Source organism: Lissotriton helveticus, chromosome 2_1 (assembly GCF_964261635.1).
Source record: "Lissotriton helveticus chromosome 2_1, aLisHel1.1, whole genome shotgun sequence".
Lineage (NCBI taxonomy): Eukaryota > Metazoa > Chordata > Amphibia > Caudata > Salamandridae > Lissotriton > Lissotriton helveticus.
Window position 1 is genome coordinate 934,763,345 of NC_136059.1, and position 22,362 is coordinate 934,785,706.

Genomic DNA, 22,362 nt, shown 5'->3' on the forward strand with positions numbered 1-22,362 from the left:
CACCCTGTAACCCAAGCCCCATGTGTGATTTGACACAGCATTCCAGGGCCCGTTCCAGCGCGGGTTCACAGAGCGGGGCCTTGGCGCTGCGTGCGAGGGGTATCAAGCCAGGTTTATGTGTAATCGAAAGAATACCTTCTGTGCGTGCCAAGTCATGGCGTCTCCGCCACCTGCTCCAACGTGGGAACGCCGCCCGCTGGGACGGCCTAGCGGCGTCACCCCGGACAGTATGCTGCAAAGTTCCTGGAATGAGATTGGTTTTAACACAGTTGCTAATTCGGTTCGATTGCCCTGATACGATGAAGGATTTACGCTAGCTGGAGCCCGATAAAAAGGAGCTGGAGGCGTAATGTCGGCATATCTCTGTCACTCCGTGTCGCGCCCTCACAAATCCGCAGGGCAGAGGTGTGCCAGTGTCGGCCGAACCTGGAAGAGGTCCCACACGACTTTGGTGTCAAGGGAACCGGGCAGGACCAAGGTAAGATTTGAAGGTGTCCCACACAAAAGCTATGACGTATATGATATATTTTTAGAATTCCACCGTTTTATATATGCGTTCATAGTGATGCTGTCTTTCGCAAGGATCAAGATTTTGCGGTCTTGCTTCAGAGTGCACTGATGAGCAGATGATAAAGTATCAATGCGATATTTTACTGGTTGTAAAAAGTAAAACACCACCAGATTACAGAGATAGCATCACGATGTCTCATTGTGTAGACACTGTTCAGTTAAGTCTGGAGGAGGATGGATGCACTTGACCCCACGTTTCAGTCTGCTGGCTTTATTTGCAAATGGAATACCTAAGTGCTAGGGATAAATTGCCATAAATACCCACAGTGCACACCATTCACGAAAAAAAGCGCGTGGAAAAGTCGGAAAAATACACAGATAATTTTCCTACTGTGTTTGGAGGTTGCCAACTTAAAAGCACTTGAAAAAAAATTCCAGGAGTGCACCTTTAGGTCTATGACACTTGTCAATGTCTAGGAATATTCCAATGTGAATACATTTAGTTAGGCGGCCCCTAGTCATTCAGTTAGTTAGTAATATGCATTTTCACACCTTATATGCTCACATTCACAACCTCTGCTCCAGAATGTAACATTGCAGAAAAAAATTTGATATTGAATCGTGATAAGGAGAACAGTAATTTACTCCAACAGTAAACAGATTTGATAACGTTCTTGTCAGAACTGCAGGGACATTTGGGCGTAAATACACAATAAGTCATTTTTCTCAAAAACCATAAAATAAGAGGAACATTAAAAACACAACTGATGGTGACAGAGAAGGCGCAGGTAAGACAAAATATTGTATATGGTTTGGAAATTTGAAGTGTAGAAACGGAATCAAAAACCTAAATCTTAATGGGAAATTATTTGCAGAAAACAGTAGAAGTTGCTAAGTAGCAGGATATTTCATACCATCAGATATTCAAAACTTTTCCGAAGAAAACAAACGTCATTGATGCGCTCATAAGTAACTTTTAGAATCATAAACACTTTTTAAACTCTTTAGCACTGATGGTAAAACAACAGTGAGGGGCTCATCTAACAAGTGTAGCTGAATCTTTTCATAGCCTCATTGCCTTCCCAAAATGACGCATAGAGTTTTGAGGACTGTGACTAAACTGAGGAAATAACACATGCCTTCAAGATACCTATACCAGATTAATCAAGACACTTTGTGCATACTGGTTCAGGATCTTGATGCATTCATCATTTAATTAAATGTGAAAACATCATTGTGACAGGAAAAATCCCAAGGGTAAATGGTTACAGGAAAGACACAATTCTTGAAAAGCCAAGTTGGGATTTCTTCGCTCGACTGCTAAAATAGGTATATTTGATTTATTTCACTCTGTTTCGCAGCACAGTCCATGCCAAAAACTACCTAATACGAAGAACTCCAGGTTCATTTTTACCAGTCCACTTAGCCTCTACCAGTACCAGCAACAGGTCAGGGACACAAACCTCCACTCCTCGCGATATAGCAGATCGCACTCAAGGCAGTTGCTTCATCACAAATATTTGTTCCACACATGCATACATGTAATACATATGTTTTGCTTAAAACTGGTATATCAATTCATTAACATAGAAATGAGTCAGTCATGATGGAGTTTAATCCATCTTTCAGAATTTCCTGGTTCACAATTGAACATATCCCTTACTTATGATCAGATCATCTAAAATCTGCACAGTCTTCTGCTGTAGCATCATCAATTGTTGAACAACATCTGAAATGTGGCAAAACAACGTTTTATTGTTCTTTTTCCAACCCTGGATAATTGTTTTAATTTATTTTTGATTTTCTTTTTTATTTATATTTGGTAAAATATTACATAATTGCTTGAAAATTCTTTCATTTATGTTGTACATAGATTTTCCTGGGTGTATAAGGCAACAAGTAGGAAATATGGAGCATTAGGGAGCAGCCACTTCAATTGCGCTTTCGTTAAGGGGGCCAAGACACTTCTGAGGCCATGTTATGTAAAATTTGCACTAATACTACAAACAGAGCAAATGTGTTGTTATCATTTTTGCAACTTGCGTTATGCAGAATGGAGCACTAGAATGTTGTTCATATGGGCTTCTCCTCTCATCGCTAAAATGAAGGAAACATATTTTGAATCCAATGCAGAAAGCAATCATGCACCCGATGCATACACTTTTTTTGAGTGCATATAAATTTAAAAAATAAATCCTGGTCCAAGAATAGCATTTGTTGAATAAGCACTTGCAAAGCCAATATGCCTGGGTGTAATGTGTTAAAACATGTAACCATATCAAAATAGATGTAGAGTTTTAGGAGGGAGTCTATAGGAGTGATCAGAGAGGGCTATAGTTATAAAGTTTTCACTCATGCATTTCAATGCAACCACTCGAATGGTGACAGAAGAATACCCCCAAAAATTCAGTTGTCTTAGGTGAGAGATGAATACTGCACAGGGCTAAGTTAAGATACGCTTGACAATCTATCCTCCCAACGACTGAAATAAGCTGCTGAATAAAGCTTATAGATGAAACTGGTGGGTCCCAAGTCCACTCAATGTATATTGTCAGCAATAGCTATGTTTAACATCTGCACTATCATAACCCAAACTAAAGTTAGAGCAATAGAATGTAGCAGAGTTCCAACCAAGGAAGGCACATCCTTTGCGAGTTCCCATCTATGGTCTGATAATTGAGCCGGAGTATCCACCCGTACCAGTGCCTAACTTAAGCAGATGCGATAAACAATGGTGACTCTGACTCCCTGTTTAGAGATGATGTACTCTGAAGGCCGATGGGTGTCAAGAGGATAACAAACTCCCCTATCAAAGTATACTGCTACGGCTACATGGAGATCTTGAGATGTGGGGCTGGAAGTGCATCCTGGATACAGTTTTGGCTGCAACATGAACAATGAATTGGGTCCCACTCCCTGATCATGAATGGAGCTGTAAGGTGGGTGTCATCAAGAGCTGGTGAGCAGTGATTGGTTGTGCGGCGTTTTGTTCTTCCCCCTGAAGAGGTAGCAATATCATGTTTGCAGTTCTTGGACCCATCCCGGTAGACATGGCCCTACAGGAACAACTGAGTACACAGTACGTTAGCTACAAAGTACATGGACTATACGTTGAAAGATATGTTGCTGTGTGACCAAATCCCTGAAGTTGTCATGTTTTCTGGGGAAGCCATTACAAAGAGAGTAACTGTACTTGGAGGGCATGACAATATGTCATCCCCATTCAGGGAGGCCCTTGGGAGAACTTTTTCTATAATGTTTGCTTGCACTAGAACAGAGGCTCATACTGCTTGACTGTTAGTTAAATATAATTTCTTTGGAAGTGATTGCCCACATTGTTGGCAAAATTCTTACTATGGCTGAACTGGGCACCACATGGTGATACATAGTCTAGAAATGGAGCTGTGGTAGATTGGAGCCAACAATTGTGAGGTAAGAAGGGACAAAGTGAAGAGGGGCATGCTATTTTGGAATGATGCTTGGAAGCAGTATCACTTGATGAAGGTTGGAAATTTAGAAGAACCAGCTAAGATAAAAACTACTGAAGGCAAATGAATGGCTCATGGAGATGCCACAGAGCGTAGACCACTGGTGGTGAGGCACAGCCAGCTGGCAATGAGGAAAGTTTGGTAAATGAGGTATGAGAGATGCATCATTGAAACCCTTAGAAGATCTGGATAAAAGAGGTGGAACTACTAAAGCAGGTAGAGATTCCTTCTGAGCAGCAGGTCACATGCCACCTAACTTCTTGTTTTGAAGGCAAAGAGGAGCAGCCCTCCTTGAGAAACTTCAGCCACCACCACTACGATTACTAAGTATTATAGGCATATGTACCCCTTTTCGCTCATCGTCCCTCTCCTTGCGAATGCTTACCATGATCTCACCACTCATTTCCACTTTGGTAACCCTATGCATTGAACTGGGCCTGCCCGTGCTTCTCTTCTGTTCTTTCTTTCACCCTGTCTTTCATTCCCTCTTCTATCATGCCTCCTGCAACGGCCCATTGAGAGGGCACAACACCTGCCTCTCTCCAGCCCCCTTTCATTCTAGATATTTTCCCTTTTATCTGTATGAAGTGACAGATTTGGTGTCCGTCCCTACTCTCATTTTGCCCCCCAGCCCCCTTTTTCCTCATCCTCTCTGGTTGTCCCTCTGGTCTCTTGTCTTCATCTTAATCTCACCGGGTAATCACAGACAGTCACAATACCTACCTGAAGCCCGTGGAACCTGGAGGCATATTTACAAGCTCCTATCGCCACAGGAACATTACTTTTAACAATGTTCCTGTGTCCGATAAGGGGTTCGCTTAACATGGCTTAACGCTGCATTGTACATAAGGCACAATTTCTCGCTATACTCAGTGTGAAAGGGGCACCTGGCCGCAACACCCATTGATTTTGACTCTGTCCCCTATTTACAAGGGTGACATAAATTGGAGGCTGTACTATTTGGAAGAAAAATAATTAGGAACTGGTTTGAAATAGAACGTAAAAACGGACAAATGACAGCAAGAACTATTGCATAAACAAGGTGTGTGATACAAAAATATGGCTTTTATTTTATTTTATTCAAATATTATTCTATACACAATATCGTTATTCTGTTACAAGTAATTATCCTGTGTATACCTCCACTATACATGTGACTATCAGTCTACATAATAGTACACCTATAGTACACCTATCCCGAATTAGGAACTCTAGTCGGGGATACCCCTTTTTCCTTACACATATAAATTGGAGGCTGTGCCAAAATTAGGACCAGGGAAAACCTGTTCCTAACATGGAGAAATGAAGAGAAATGGTTTATGTCTCCTCGATTTTGCTGTTTCTATGTGTGCTGCATTGTGCAGCACACTCAGAAACAGCAAAATGCCATGAATGATTGTTTATGTGCAGGAAGGTGTCCCTTCCTGCACGTAAAAGAGCATTACAAAAATGATGAATTGCAACTTCAATGTGTGTTGCACAATGCAGCACACATAGAAGTTTCAAATCGCCATTTGTGATTGTTTATGTGCAGGAAGGGACACCTTCTTGCACATAAACAATCATTCCCTCAACGCAGGCACCCTTGCACTATGGTGCAAGGGTGCCTGCGTTGGCGCTAGGCTGCTTAATTTTGCGCCAGCACTAGGTAAAAAGCAGGAATGTGCCGTATCTTTGTAAATACGGCTTATCTCTCTGTTTTTGGAACGGCGGAGCATGGCGTTAGCATTTTGTGCTTAACGCCATACTCCGCCATTCCCTTGTAAATATATCCCCTGGTTTCCCCAGCAAGGTGTACAATTATTCCTACCTAATGTGAAGGGTAGTGGGCTCTCCAGGTACTCCAACCTGTATTCAATCTCATAGAAGGAAACATGGCTCCCTTTAGTGGACTACTAATTCTGTGTAGCATGTGCGCTTTTCAATGTGGGCCAACAACGCCTCCGTGCCCGCTTTCAGTATGTACAAATATGTCCATTTTGAATTGGCCGAGTAGCGGTCATAATGTTGGTTACTTTACTACTTTATCATGTCATGCAGCGTACTTGAATACAAATAAAGTAAACTGTAACCTGTATTTGCTCTCTTTTCATTTTTCCATATTTATACATATCGCAGACTGATTTTGTATTATTATGCTGCTTACATAATTAGAAATGGAACAACGCGATTTTTGCCTCACACTCAGTCACAATTTTCACTTTTGAAATTTGGCAAAGCATGTAATTCTAAAGTCCATGTCCTGTTATTTAGACTGAGAGGCAACAGTGTGAAAACGTTGGTACAAAACTTGCTGAAAATCCTGTTGCTCTAGTCCCTATTACAAACACAATCTAACACAAAACTTATATTTTGCTTCATTTTAATGCACAGGTATAAAAGTTTACATAACATTGGTCATTTTGTAGCTCGTTAGGTCTGGTGCTGGATCACCAAGAATGCCCTGTCATCGGTTTACACCGACCTCTTAGCAGTTCCTGCTCATTTTCTCAGGTCTCTTCCCTGAATCATGTGTTGTGTGTTTTGTTATTACCTCAAGAAGAAATAAGACAGAAGAGGATTTTTTTTCAGGGGTGCTGTTTGACTTTTTGCCATTAGTGGCCACATGTACCACCACATCTTTCAGGGACGGTACAGGTGTGTTGCCAGGGAGACTTTGGTTTGTATAGTTTCGATTCCTTAATCTTACCCCACGTCACACATTTGACAAATATTAGTTACTCCTTCAATACCATCCAGTCTCTATTTCAGCACCGAGAACTTAATTAGTTAAAGAACTATAGGTGCACTGACCATTCATTCTCGCCTACCGATTCTTTTTGTGCAAATTTAGAAACTGTGGCAGGCACATCTTCCGAAGCACTTCTAGAGATATACTCAGGACAATAACAATGTGTGTAATTCAAATGAAGGAGCAGAATACATCCAAGTTTCTGTCCCGTCAAGGTTTACTAGAGGTGTGGGCGACCTTTTGCGACTCTTTTCGGATTTGTGAAACCCCATGCTGTGCGTCTGCTGGTCAGAGACAAGCGTCCATCTGCCATGTTTTTTAATGCATAGGGTTACACGGCAATGTAGATGAAGACATACTGTTCGAAGTCCATCTCCATGATACCACCTTAGAAACTGCAGGGCGGGAGTTGACTGTCTCCAATATGCTTCCATTCCTGTTGGGTATCCCACTGCATGCCCAGCACCTGTCTAAACATGGAGGCTTCAGGGCCACTGTTCAGCTGAGGTGTCACTTCCCATAATCCTCACAGTCCCGTGAGCTCCTCAAATGTTTGCTCAGTTGTTACTGAATCCATCCTACTGTGTTTAATGCTCCAGAAAGATCTATAACAGCCTTCACTTTCTAGGTCATTGTGTATAGGGTATCATATGAAACATAACTGTAATGCTTTAAAGGAGTAACTCTTGACAGATCAAACACTCTCTCCTGCCACAAAGCCATCAATCAATCTTTGAAAATGGCACTAACCTGGGAGGGTGAGTAGATGCACCCCGGGACTCCCTGATATTATAAGGCAAGCTGGACGTCGTTAGAAATGAGTGGGCGGATGATAGATGCTTTCCCTCCCGTATCTGTTGATTCACAAAAGCAAATACAGTGAATGTAGGATTGACATGGAGTCTGCTCCCAGAGCAAAGGTGGACGTTTTACACATAGGAATGTTTCAATGCAACTAAGAAACATAGGGGCATATTTACAAGGGCCATATCTCCGCTTTTTTGTTTTTAAAAAACCAAAAAAGCAGAGATAAATGCATCGCCCTATTTACAAGAGTGTGCTAACATGCATTAGCACATGTTAGCACCCTTTTTTTCGACGCCTCCCTTTGCGGCTCTAATGAGATGCAAAGTGGGCGACACTGGGCAGTACAACCTTGTAAATATTACTGATGTGCACATCCCGATATTTACAAGGTGGCCCACGCATTTTAGCAGATGTTAGTTTTGCGTGAAAACTAACACCTGCTAAAATCATGACTAACTCATACCTAACATGCGGGGTGGATTCTTGTGTTAAGACCACATGGTCGTATCAACAAGCAGCATATCGCTGTTTTGCAGAGAACATCACTGGAAAACCGGTGATGTTCCCTGCAAAATGGCGATTACCCCGCTATCACTGGAATTGATATCGCCATTGCGCTATGCGTTGTAAATACAGCGCTAGCATGGAGATAAATTCCAGCGATAGACGGCGATAAATATAAAAGCGCTAAGCGCGCTTTGCGATATTTATCGCCGTCTGTTGTAAATATGCCCCATAGTGTGTTACGCGAGTAAATGAGTGTAACAAAATAAAATAGAGACTATAATTTATGCGAAGAAGCCCTTTCTTTAAAAAAATATTTAATTCAACAAATCATTATTCCTTGATTTCTTGTTAGTTGGCTCCTCTAACTTCTCAGCAAGCCACATGGATTCCTTGCTCCAGTAATTCCTGCAGTCTACCCAAGAAGGTGTGTGGGCGGGTGAGTGTGACATTAGTGAGTTATGCGGGTGATTTATGCCACGAAGAGATCAGTAGGGCCCGCAGGGAGTGCAAGAAAGGGTCATCATGAGGATTATGGGACGACTTCCTAAGTGACCATATTTCACTTCGGTTTGTCCTTCTGCTGGCCACTGACAGCTGTAGCTGTGGGGCTTGCTGCTCATGTGAGGTGAGCCAGGGCTACGGCTTCCAGATTCATTAAGTTGTTAATGAAGGCACAGGGCTGGAACATGGTGTCCCCGACTGCATGGGTTCATCTGGTAACTTTAGACTTGCCAGGCTTTCACCCTTCTAGAATACCAAAGGGGTCTCAGGAAGATTAAGTTAATGCAGATAAGTGCAGGGTGATTCATTTAGGCCACAACAATGGTCAGATCAAGTGGCAACTAAGTGGTGTGATTCATGAGAGGGCCCGCTAAGACAGACAACAAGCTGAAAATGAATTTGAAAAGCCACCGTGCAACTTTCAAAGCAACGTGTGCATTATTATTTTAATCAGGGAATGAAAAGTTGGTCTAGAAACGGACTTTGAATATTGAATGGATATTGTTTATTGATAACTCTATATTAATTCAATTGAAAACGTTCAAAGTCAGGCCACCAAATTAAATCAAGGCACGGAAGATCAGAGTTGTGAGGCGAGGCTTAAGAAGTTAATTCTTGTAATAGAAACTTGGCTGCCAACCAGTGCCTTAACCTCACTCGCAGATTAATAGAGAGGACTTTGTGACAGGGAACTCTTGACAGCAGGTGTGTCATGCTGTGGGATGGATGTAAATATGTTGCTTGTAGTCACTGGCAGTGTTTCCCAAACTAACTTGGAAGAGTTCTTAAAGATAGAGTGCATTGGTGGGCAACAAACTCGTGCAGAGAAACTGTACTAAGGACTGAAATCGGTATTACGGAGATATGATAGCGATAACTACTTTACAAAAAGTTTAGTTAAATTGTCAACACTTTCCTTTTTCTCCTTTTTCCCCATCACCTGAGGTAAATTAGGCACATTCTGGAAAATTGAGAAAACCTAAACTCTGTCGATTTACAGCATGATAGATGAACGGCATTGAGTACCTAAATTAAACCTAGGTGGGCAATAAAATCCATTTATAAGGGCAAATCACCAATCCTGCTCTATAAAAAGGTTTTGTAGAACCCTAAATCAAAAATTGGGATCTGTGAATAGAGGACATTTCGCCAATAGAGCCGATTTCCAGGAGTGGATTGGGCATAGTTTCCTAAGTGCTTGTAAACGCACCAAAGAAGTGCAGGTACCTATTATTCCAGAACACCCGTTCGTTCCTGAGAAGTGCTGAAACACTACCTCTAAACGCACTGCATCTCTCTTGTGAAATGATGATGCTCTCTTTGAAGTGAAAGAAGTCATGCATACAGTGCTTGACCGTACTTGCCCATTTAAAGCACTAGGGTTCCCACCTGGGAAAATATATTCTCTCCACAGAGCAAGAAAAAAATGAATTTGCGAATGCACATATGCCTTACGTTTCCAGGTTTACAATTTCCACCTGGTGGAAATTCTGCATGCATAAATGTTATGCAGGTAAGTACTCGTAGAAATCAATAAGTAGCATAGATTTCCAGAAGTACTCCGGCAGTCGCTTGTGAATCCTTAAAAAGTCCCAAATTTGCTCCACGTGTGATTAAGGTCCATTGTTTCTTTTTTCACCTATGTGCTTAAAGCTATTCTTGGGTCTGAATAATAAATATGTGCCGGGTGCATAAATCGTTCAAACAAAATCGGTTCTGTCGGGTACGGACAACAATTTCTTTGTCATAAACCTCTGAGTTTACCTTGATTATTTAAAAAAAAAAAACTAAAGAAAACTAAAGAAAACACAACAACAGCTCAAACCCCCTCTGAAAACAAAAGGCAATTTCTCACACTAAATGAAAGAAGAAAAGCCTTTTACGTGACTATATGTCCTCTTTATATATTTTTATATAAGTCACATTTGTACAAAAAACCCTTCTATATGACGACTGTCAATATCTACAATATAGTGCAAAACAGTGAAAACAGTGAATGGTGATCACATGTGAATATATACAAAATTAATACATTCAAACACAAATATACACATTTACAATATTCTTAATTTACAATGGCCTCCCTTTTGTTATAAACTTCCTGAACTCTTTTAATTTCTTTTAATTCAATGGAGTTCTAGAGTTGTGGGGCCTGTAGGGAAATGTCGACGTTTCGACCCTGTAAAGCGCCAATTTGTTGGTCGCGGCGGGTCTTTCTCAAGACGAATATGAACACGACAGTCCTAGCGTCAAATAACATATATATCAACTGGAGGCACGATGATTTAAACGTCCTCTTGTCCTAAGTGTCTGAATCACTTCGTTCTACGTGATATGGCGTCTGCTCATACACACAGGCTACGGGCTCAATGGCGCGTGCACTCGGGTTCAAACGATTTTGCTCCACGTGTGATTAAGGTCCATTGTTTCTTTTTTCACCTATGTGCTTAAAGCTATTCTTGGGTCTGAATAATAAATATGTGCCGGGTGCATAAATCAGCACACTACCACTTGAGTCGACGCTTAGTACACCAAAAGCATCCTAGTAGGGAACTGCACAACTTTTACCAAAAAAGCAATTGCATTTTTGAAGCACCTCTTCATTCCTTGGGGATGATTCCCATACGTGCTCACAGGTGTCCAAAGCAAAGGAGTAAATGCACGTTGTTGCTTGTGGCGTGCTACTCGCCAGAAAAGCGCTTCAACACCCATCAGGGGTAACAAGTGCTATATGAATGCAAATCTTTCTTCCCCTTTTATCCCTCCGCTATCCTTCTTACTCCAAGTGACAGACTAATATCCACCACTGAAATTACCTCATATTTCACCATATTAATTCACCACTAATCCTTTATAGGCTTCCTGAATAGCGTGCGTCAACAAGTGAGCGATAAATAAATACAAACCTTTGTCCTTTGTCCTCCTCTATCCTTCTGCTATCATTCCAAATCCAAATAACTGACTAACCTATTCACCACTTAAAATTTACTTGCATGTTTCACTATACTAATTCAACACTAATCCTCTATGGGTCCTGGAGTAGCGTGTTACCCGCCGAAAAAGCGCTTTGACGCCTCTTCAGGGGTAGTAAGCGCTATCTAAATGCAATTACAATACAATACAATACATATTTGAGGCTACCCCACCCATTGTTTCCAGTGTGCACTCCCTTTAAGGCAGGGGATCCCCGGGATATTTGAGGTGACCATAGTAGACCAAGGTTGTGCAATCATAAACTGGAAATGACAGACAGAGGGGCCTGCCACACCATCCGCTGGACTTTACATGGGTGGCACAGCTACCACTATTGAGCTATGCAATTCACAGTGTACGGTGGACAAAATGTGAGGAAGAACTATTACAATGAGGCTGCCCCATTGCTCCTGATAACCAAAACTTTAAATGAATATAAATATTATTGCATCAGAAACTATAAATATGCATTCACCCATGGCATTAGCATGTAATGCAACATCTTGTATGTAAAATGCCTACTGAAGCCATTGCATTTCTCTTGACATTGAACTCAATGCTGCTTATTGGTTATTTAAAGACACACCAAGATACGTTTCTGGGTAAGGCAAATTCTTGGGGAGGCTGTAGAGAAGCGTGTTTGTGATATCAACATGTACCCATACAGCACATATCAAGCCTGGCTAAAGTTACACTCTTGTTTTACCAAAGTAACTTCAATATATCTATTAAAAATGCACACATTCTGAAGGATAAATTAGCAGATTTGTGGGGTAAAACAGAGATGAACATTGTGGCCATGTTTATAATGGCAAAAATTCGTCATTTTAGATTTCACCTACAAACAGCTTTTACCTGTCTGTTGTCAAAGACCAATATTTAGAGCAGATTTTGGGTCAACACATTGTTTTTCGTTTGCTGACTTTCTTGCCCATCACATGTGCTTGTTTTTTATTTTTTATTTACAGTTTTACATAGCCCTAACTTGGCCCCAGGGCATCAGAACATTTTGCATGAGCACCAGACTATATTTTTAAACATATTTGACAGCTTTCCTTCCTCTTAGTCATGTATTCCCTCTACAGTACCATTTGTTGTCCATTCTTTTGACTGTTTGACCTGTATCCTTCCACTGCTTATGTTCAGGGAACTCTTTTTTCTTTTTCTTTGAGCTCTCTATGGGAGGACATGTTTTCCTCCTTTCTGATTCCCATTTTCTGTTCCGCTCTTATGTCCCCATTCCCCTGCACTCTCCCTGTTGCCCTGCACCTCGCCTAGCAGACTTTACTGCTTAGTTTACTGTTATTTCGTCCCAATCTTTAAAAAGGGAGATAGGTCGGAACCGGCCAATTACCGTCCGATCTCCCTTCTGGACAATACTAAAAATTTTGAGACGAGTTATTTACAACAGAGTACTTGAATGGACTGAAGACATAGATTTGCTGGACCTGTGCCAGATGGGATTCCGGAGTGGGGTGGGGACAGTGGAGCAATGCCTGAATCTTAAATTAATAATCGATAAGTATAGTATTGACCGATCGTCCCCCACCTACCTTGCTTTTATGGATCTCTCATCCGCTTTCGATCTAGTGAATAGATCCAAACTCTGGACAATCCTACTGAATTACGGGCTAGATGAGGCTCTTGTTGGTTTCCTGGCCTATCTTCATACTGATTTGAAAGCACGTGTCAGAATTGGGATGGGTGGTGAAGTCTCTGGAGCCATTGACATTGGTAGGGGGGTGAGACAGGGGTGCGTTCTAGCACCCCTGCTGTTTATCATTTATATTAATGGTCTATCCAGCAGTCTAAGGAAAGTTACCAGTGATGTCCCAACAATTTTAGGGAAACCCTTTCCAGTACTCCTATACGCAGATGATGCGGTGCTTATGGCCCGCACACCTAATGCCCTCCGTCTTCTTGTCCATAGTTTTGTGCATTTTATGGAGGAATTGGATTTGCGGCTAAATTAAAAAAAATCTTTTATAATGTCATGTGGCCCAGGGAAAAGGAAGCTCAATACTATACAGATAGGCACAGATAAACTCGAATCTGTGCCTATATTTCCCTACTTAGGAGTGGTTTTCGCTGCGAACGGCTCGTGGAGTGGGCATCTGGCCCACGCCACGAGCAAGGTCTCGAAGGCCACTAACTCTATATTGAGCTTGCCCCGTCTGAAGAAAATAGGCGCCACAAGAGCCATCTAAATTTTTTTTAAATTACAGTGTTTACCCGTTGCCTCTTATGGAGCGGAGGTCTGGGGACTTGGAGGTAGCTCCTGCATCCAACGGGAAGAAAGCCGTTTTTGCAGGAAAATATTGGGCGCTCCAATCTCATCCTCTGATTATATTTGCCACAATGAACTAAATCTCCCGTATGTTAATGAGTTTATTAGAGCAAGACCAGCACTGTTTTGGATCAGAGTCTGGAGGAATGATTCAGCCATCCTTACACAAAATATCATAAAAGACTGCTTAAATTGTGATCATGGTATGGCAATTCCCTGGCTCTCTGGAGTTTTTAAAACATTGTCTGCTGTTGACAGAGGTAATTTATTCTCAGACCCAACCAGGATCGAGACTAAGGACAAAGTTGAGGTTAAAAATGCACTGTATGCACTTTACAATTTTGAAAGGATGGAAAGAGAATCATCAAAATCAACTGTCGCTAAATACTTGGGTAATGATTTGTGTAGGCTATCACTCCCGCCTTATCTATCACTACCCATGACTAGCTGGGAGAGATCATTATTGTTTCGCCTAAGGGCTGGTTCTGTAAAATTTTTGCTGTCTTTCCCATTGGGCTATCGCCATAGTAGTGACTATGAACCTTGCCCCTGCGATGGTGTTAGTTTACAGGATGATTTGCATTTCCTATTCTTCTGTAAATACTATGTGAGATATATTAAATGGTTTTTAACCCCGTTTTTTAAGAAACATAGATCACTGTCACTTAATGAGTCCTACAGAATGTTGGTTTCCCTGGATTCCGATGAACTAATTTTCCACACTAGTACTTTTTTGAGAGTGATAACAAGAGTGTGCAAAACGATGGAAAGCCCTTGAAATTAGCCTCAACAGAGTCTAACTGTATTGTATTTTTATCATAGAATCTTTTGAATTAATGTATATTGTAAACGAATTGCTGTTTTCTTTTTAAATCACGGTACTTTTATGAATTTTATGAAATTCGAATAAAGGTCTTTTGAACTTGAACTTGAACTACTGTTATTTCTTGCATTCCACATGTTGTATGACAGTACAGGTCTTAGCACAAAAAGGCAGCATTAATGTTGCAGGGGAGCCAGCTGCACTCAGACTGCATTTTAGGCATGAGAGTGACTTAAAGATGTCTCTTCTTCTGACGGACAATACATCTGCTCTCCCAGCTGTTACAGAGCACCAAATGCCCAAGCTTTTGTTTCAGTTCCTAATCAAGGTCAATGGCAAGCATTTTCATTTCAATGCTCATAAATCCTCAGAAAGCTGTTAAATTCTTTTAAATACTTGCAACTAGTCCTTTGTGGTATATTTAAGCTGTATCACATGCAACAGGCTTTTTGGATTCTGTGCAGAGTTTCCGGTGTGAAATGTAAAAAAATAAGCCATACCTTTTGAAGAGACTAAAATGTTGAATTCAGTGTACAGTTTCAAGATACCTTAAGAAATGTTTGTTTCTTCTCCTGTATTTTGATTTTCATATCTTACTTTTTAAAACAGTGCTTTACCAAGAATCATTGACTTAGCCATTAACTTAGTGCTCACGTTCTAGAGGCAAGACCTATTTGCTTTGCTACTGCTTGTTACGTCATGTTTTGCACAGAAATAATTGAATATAAAAAATAATAATAGAAATGGCCGAGGGGTGGTATTGGTTGCATTTCTTTATTTTTATTCATTAGAAGTTTAAATAATGGGTAAGGACCATTATAAACAAAAGTTCATATGATGGTGATCTAAATCCCCTTCCACTGAAACTGGGGTTGGGATAGCAGTGGCATCATACCACATGGGTTTCCATTTGTTCCAGAGACCTTGATGTTTTCATATACAACACCATAATACAATTAGATACTTTTGAATGGAAGGTGCACCAGATTTGTTGTCGGAATAACAAGTTTAGTCCATCAATCTTCTTTATTTAAACTTGAGTTAAAATCAGCACTCAGCCAACGCGTTTCGTTCCTTGTACATAAGGAACTTTATCAGGGCTGAAACAATCACATAAAGCCACAGAATACATTGTCACACAGAGACAAATGTAAAAGGACATAACAACAAATTATATATATATATATATATATATATATATATACATATATATATATATATCTATATATATATATCTATATATATATAGATATATATATATAGATATATATATATATATTACCTACTGGCGATAGCCAGTAGGTATATATAGTTAGGATTGATTTCCATAGGGAAATCGCAACATTCTATTGGGAATAACTTTGGCGCCGGTTGAGGAACCTGCCTGAATTTTTCAGCAACTTTGCCTCGCGGCGCTCCGGTCCTTCCCTGAAAGTTTGGGGGGGATCCGTCAGGCGGGGGCCGAGATAAAAGGGGGGTCCCAAAACGTGTTTTCCCCATGTTAATTTCCATAGGGCGGTCGGTCGCACTTTTAGCTCGAATGGCTGAATGGATTTTCACCAAACTTGGCAAAATTGTAGGGACTGGTAGCCCGATGTGCCTTTGCTATGTCTCAAGATATGTGCTCCAGTAGATTTTGAGTAATTTAGGTTCAAAAAAATGTATATATCTATAGCAGCTTACCGGTGAGCTTACCGGTGAGCTTACCGGTACACTTACCTCTGGAGCGCGAGCTGCATTCTGATTGGCTGCCAATGTCTGTCAACACTCCAAAACAGAAACTGTTGGCAGCCATCTTGTGCCTCGGTAGACTGAGGCACAGGAAAGCAGAAAAACAAACGTGTAGAACTCAAAAAAGGGGCAGAGTAGAAGCACCCCGACCCCCTAGACCTGCTTAACAAAAAATCGCGGGGTACCCCGACATTTACACAACAACATTTTTTTGCCTTTGGGGTCTTTGTGGGACCCCCTGAGCAGGCCTAGGGGGTCAGGGTGATTCTACTCTGGCCCCTTTGCGAGTTTCACACCTTTGTTTCACTGCTTTCTTGTGCCTTGGTTCTAACAAGGCACAAGATGGCTGCCAACACTTCCTGGTTTTTGAGTGTTGACAGACAGTGGCAGCCAATCAGCATGCCTTCCCGAGAAAGCTGCATGGTCATTGGCTGTCAACACTTCTAACCAGGAGGTGTTGGCATCTATCTTGTCCTAGTGTTGACAGACAGTGACAGCCACTCAGCATGCCTTCCCGAGAAAGCTGCATGCTCATTGGCTGTCAACACTTCTAACCAGGAAGTGTTGGCATCCATCTTGGGTCTTAATAGACTGAGGCACAAAAAAGCAGAAAAACAAACGTGTAGAACACAAAAAGGGGGCAGGGTAGAAACACCCTGACCCCTTAGGGTGCTCAGGTGGTCCCACTAGGATATTAATATATTTAAACGTTATCCGCTAATAGAATTAGCATTTAAAAAACCTTTGAAATTCACTGAAAAAAACATAGGTTTCAGGCCTTATATAGTTAGGAATTAGCATTTAAAAAACCTTGCAAATTCACTGAAAAAACCATAGGTTTCAGGCCTTATATAGTTAGGAATTAGCATTTAAAAATGTAGCATTTTTATATAAATTGGAAGTAGTTCTGAAAAGAACTGGGTTTTTTCTTATTGTTGTTTTATATTTTTTTATTGTTTTTTTGTACCCCGCGACTTTAAAAAAATATATATATTATTTTTTTTGCCTTGGGGGTCCTTGTGGGACCCCCTGAGCAGGCCTAGGGGGTCAGGGTGTTTCTCCTCTGGCCCCTTTGCGAGTTTCACACCTTTGTGTCACTGCTTTCTTGTGCCTTGGTTCTAACAAGGCACAAGATGGCTGCCAGGGACACCCAGTATGCAAGGGGAATTAGTTCTCCCTCTTCAAACATGCACGGGGGCTGCGTTGCAGAGAGGTGTAAAAAAGGGTGTGGCCTCATTACACCTCTATGCAATGCAGCCATCTGGCACATACTGGAGGCTCCTGGTGGGCTAGTTGGCCCCCAGGGACCCCCATTATGCAAGGGGAATTAGTTCCCCCTCTGCAAACGCGCCAGGCGGCTGCGTTGCAGAGAGGTGTAACAAGGGGCATAGCCTCATTACACCTCTGCGATGCAGCCCCCTGGCGCATACTGGAGGTTCCAGGTGGGCTAGTTGGCCCCCAGGGGACCCCAGTATGCAGGGGGAATGAGTTCCCCCTCTTCAAACATGCACGGGGGCTGCGTTGCAGAGAGATGTAAAAAGGGCCGTGGCTTAATTACACCTCTCTGCAATGCAGTCCCCTGGTGCATACTGGAGACTCCGGGTGGGCTTTCAGGTCTTATATAGTTAGGAATTAGCATTAAAAAAAACTTGAAATTCACTGAAAAAACATAGGTTTCAGGCCTTATATAGTTAGGAATTAGGTTTCAGGCTATATATAGTTAGGAATTAGCATTTAAAAAAACCTTGCAAATTCACTGAAAAAACCATAGGTTTCAGGCCTTATAAAGTTAGGAATTAGCATTTAAAAAACCTTGCAAATTCAATGAAAAAACCATAGGTTTCAGGCCTTATATAGTTAGGAATTGGCATTTAAACAACCTTGCAAATTCACTGAAAAAAACATAGGTTTCAGGCCTTATATAGTTAGGAATTAGGCACAAGAAAGCAGAAAAACAAACGTGATGTCATTTGAGATGTCATCAGTGATGTCATCAGTGATGTCACTGACCATGTCATGAATGATGTAATATGTGACATCATCAGCAGTGGATTGCGGGTGCGCGAAATATAGTTAGTCCAACTAACTATATAGGAGCAATTTCAATGGTTTTGTATGAGTAAAATGTCCAGCTAACTATAACACCACTAAAACTTATAGTTTTTTGAGTGAATTTCAATGGTTTTTTAAATGCTAATACCTAACTATATATGACCTGAAACCTATGGGACAAATTGAGAAAACTTCTCCTTCAGTACAAAAGGGAGGGTTTAGTCTCCATTCAAGAATTTAAATTCCTGCATGTCGAATTACCCTGCATGGCTCGTTTTTATCTAATACCCAAAGTTCACAAGGAAGTAACACCCGTACCGGGAAGGCCAATCATATCAGCTATAGACAGTATGGGTGAACACCTTGCTCAGTATATTGAGTATTTCCTGCAACCTTTGGTGGTGAAACTACCTACATACATTAAAGATACGGGACATTTTTTGAATAGAATCCACAACACCACCTGGACAGATAACTCTCTGCTAATTACGCTAGACATTGAGGCTCTGTATACAAGCATTGAACATCAGAAAGGTTTGAAGGCCATGGAGTTCTTTTTAGGGACCAGGCCGGTTGACTGTTACAACCACAGTAAAATGCTCATTGCATTAACAGCATGGAGTCTCAACAATAATTTCTTTATGTTTGGCAAGGAAATATATCTGCAGCAGAGAGGGGTGGCGATGGGGGCCTGCTTCTCCCCGAGCTACGCGTGTCTTCACGTGGGGTTTTGGGAGAGGCAGGTCCTCATGGGAACGTTACAAGAGATTTTTAAAGAACATGTCCAGATGTGGGTAAGATTCATAGATGACGTGTTTTTAATTTGGAGGGGAGATGTTTCCAGTGCACTTGCGTTCATTGATCAACTTAATAACAATGATTACAATCTAAAATTCACTCACCACATCAGTGAACAATCAGTTGATTTTCTAGATGTAAGGGTATATCACAAATCGGGCAAAATTGCAACTACCCTTCATAGAAAGACCACTGCTGGCAATGCAACTCTGCACGCCAGCAGTTCTCATCCGCAGCACACAATAGAAAACATCCCCTATGGAGAACTGCTCCGTCTAAAAAGAATTTGCAGCAGTGAGGATGAGTTAGAGAGATGCACTAATGAAGCACTAAGCAGATTCAGGAGGAGAGGGTATCATGCTGACACTTTAAAGAGGGCAGTTCAAAAGGTTAATAAAAAATCTAGGGAATGCCTTCTACAGCAGAACAGTGATAAACCAACCACCGAAACTAGTTCTGAAGAATCTGAATTAAGATTCATCACACCGTATAGTTGCCAGAACAGGAAAATTAGATCAATCCTTACCAAAAGCTGGCCGATATTACAAACTGACAATGTGATAGCATCTGACCTCCCTGATAACCCTAGAATCACTTTCAGGAGAGGGCCGACCCTCCGAAATCATGTCACCAATGCGTTTCCCGAAATCCTCAAACCGAAAACTTGGTTCCCGCAACATCAGGGCTTTTTTAAATGCTCTAGTTGTCGGGCATGCAGGTTTGGTGTAAACACCAGTACTTACATGACTCCCTTCAGTCCCACGCCTGTCAAAATCAAAGGCAAATACGATTGCAGAACGGAGTTTGCTGTGTATGTCCTGACGTGTACTTGCGGCCTGAGGTACGTTGGGAGTACTCGGCTTGCGGTGCACGTCAGGATTTTACAGCATCTCCGAGCAATTGTAAATAATGACAATGCCTACCCGGTGGCGAGACATTTTAAGAGTGTCCACAATAACAATCTGGAAAGTCTCAGCTACTTTGTCCTTACCTCTGTGCCTCGTCCTCGTAGAGGAGGAGACAGAGACAAATTACTTCGCCAACTGGAATCCAGAATGATATTAGAGCTAGATACTAAGGTCCCAAATGGGTTGAATACCACTGAGGACCTATATCATTTCTTGTAAAGTCACTATACCCTGTATACACAAGCCTTAATGTAACATCTGGTATTAGGAGGCATTGTGTATCCTTTTGCCTAAAAATTCATCAATGAAGTCCGCCTCCCCACTTAGGTCACCTTATTAATTCACCAAACATAATTAACCATTGTATACACCCCTTTTTCTGTTTTCTAGTAAGTTGTCTTACTTTCCCTCACCTCGCCCCTTGTATATATTTCACGTTTGAACTTTGAATTAAATTTACCATTACTGTATGTTGGAGTATGATGTATGCACAACTACCATATTCAAAGTCAAACAATATTCAATGATTTTGTTTATTCATGTTTATTTTTGCATGTTGTTACTCACTAGATGTTGGGTACACAATCCCAGTAATTTTGTTGGGGTAAACATACTATTAGACGTAGGAGAGCTGTTTGGGAAAATAGGGGCTGCCATCAGTAGTTTGATGTCCCCTTAGCAAGTACAGTTAGGTGGGGTTGCCATCTCTATTTAACGATGTCCCCACCTACTCACAAACAGGGCATGAATTGTTTGATTTTTATGTAGATTTGTATATATTTGTACAGTATTTATTGAGTATCAAGATATCATCCACTGAACATAGTATCTCCAACACAGATGTACATATGAAATATGGTCGTTTGTATATAGAGTAAACTGACGACAACTATATGTACATATATGAGTGACATTAATTTTTATGGGTGTATATATATATTCCTGTATAGATATTGATTATTAATAGTGTCAACATATTTAGTTTAAAACTTTGGTTAGTTCGTGACGCAATCATGGTATTTACTTTATTCAATTTATTCCTTTACTGTTGATATACATAAATGATAGAATCTTTACTACTTTTGCCCTTGAAAACTTTCAGAAATATGTGACATTAGGCATTTATGCGGTTAGAATCTGTGTCACTAGTTTATTTTGAATTTATTCAGAAATCAAATTTTACTTTGTGTCAGGCAATTTTAAGCCACATTAACATCATGTGTCTTTGTTTCCCCCTTTTCCCGAACATTTGCCAGAATATATGTAGTGATAGTATGTCTTCCATGTCTATAGGTGTCACATGGTTTGCACACGCAGTTTAAAAGTTCAGGTGTGAGGGGTTTTAATTGACTGTGATCAAGGGCATCCCGCCCGAAACGCGTCAGTTTTCTTTCTCTGTTAAGCGTTGCTTAATAAAACCTTTGCCTGAATACTGGATTCGTGGAGTTGTCTGCTTTCCTGGGGACCCGGGACGGCAGTTTTGCTTCTTCTTGTCTTCGAGATATATATATATATATACATATATATATATATATATATATATATATATATATATATATATATATATATATATATATATATATATATATATATATATATATATATATGTATATATATATATATATATATCCTTTACTCTCGTCCACCAACCACTGCTCCACTTAGCCACGGGTGCCTCTTACCGCACGGTGGGGTGCGTTTAGATATCCACAACACTCGATCCCAATCCTCGGATCGTTTCCCAAAAAAGAGCACTCTAGCCGTATTACGTAGTTTTTATGCCATATTTTATTCATAGCAATTCTGCAGTTTTTCAAAGGTTTAGCAAATGCGTTTCGGCGTCTCCGCCTGACGAAGGCGGAGACGCCGAAACGCGTTTGCTAAACCTTTGAAAAACTGCAGAAATGCTATGAATAAAATATGGCATAAAAACTACGTAATACGGCTAGAGTGCTCTTTTTTGGGAAACGATCCGAGGATTGGGATCGAGTGTTGTGGATATATATATATATATATACACCATATTTGTTAAACACAGATCACACCGATTGTACATGGAGATGATGTGCATAACTTGGATTATTATTAAAAAGTCAGCCCACATAACATATATATACAACTATAAACAGTAAATATACCAAACGGCATATATAAATAGAATCACACATATATACATATATACAAATTTCTGTATAGCCGAAGAGTACGTTCTGTGGCATTGTACATGTGTCTACAGGGTTACTTGT

General features: G+C 40.8%; 1 protein-coding gene across 2 annotated transcripts in view; it reads left to right on the forward strand.

Moving 5' to 3' along the window:
• Positions 1-298: 298 nt before the first annotated feature.
• LOC144819548 (protein FAM240B-like) overlaps positions 299-22,362 on the forward strand; it is a 251,421-nt gene continuing 229,357 nt past the window's right edge. Inside the window, exon 1 of one of the 2 annotated variants that reach the window (XM_078677388.1) lies at positions 299-478. In XM_078677388.1, coding sequence (XP_078533514.1) covers positions 350-478 — 129 coding nt within the window. In that variant the 5' untranslated portion in view covers positions 299-349. Of the gene's footprint in view, positions 479-3,371; positions 3,450-22,362 lie in introns of those variants that run through there. The other variant, XM_078677389.1, reaches the window with a different exon arrangement.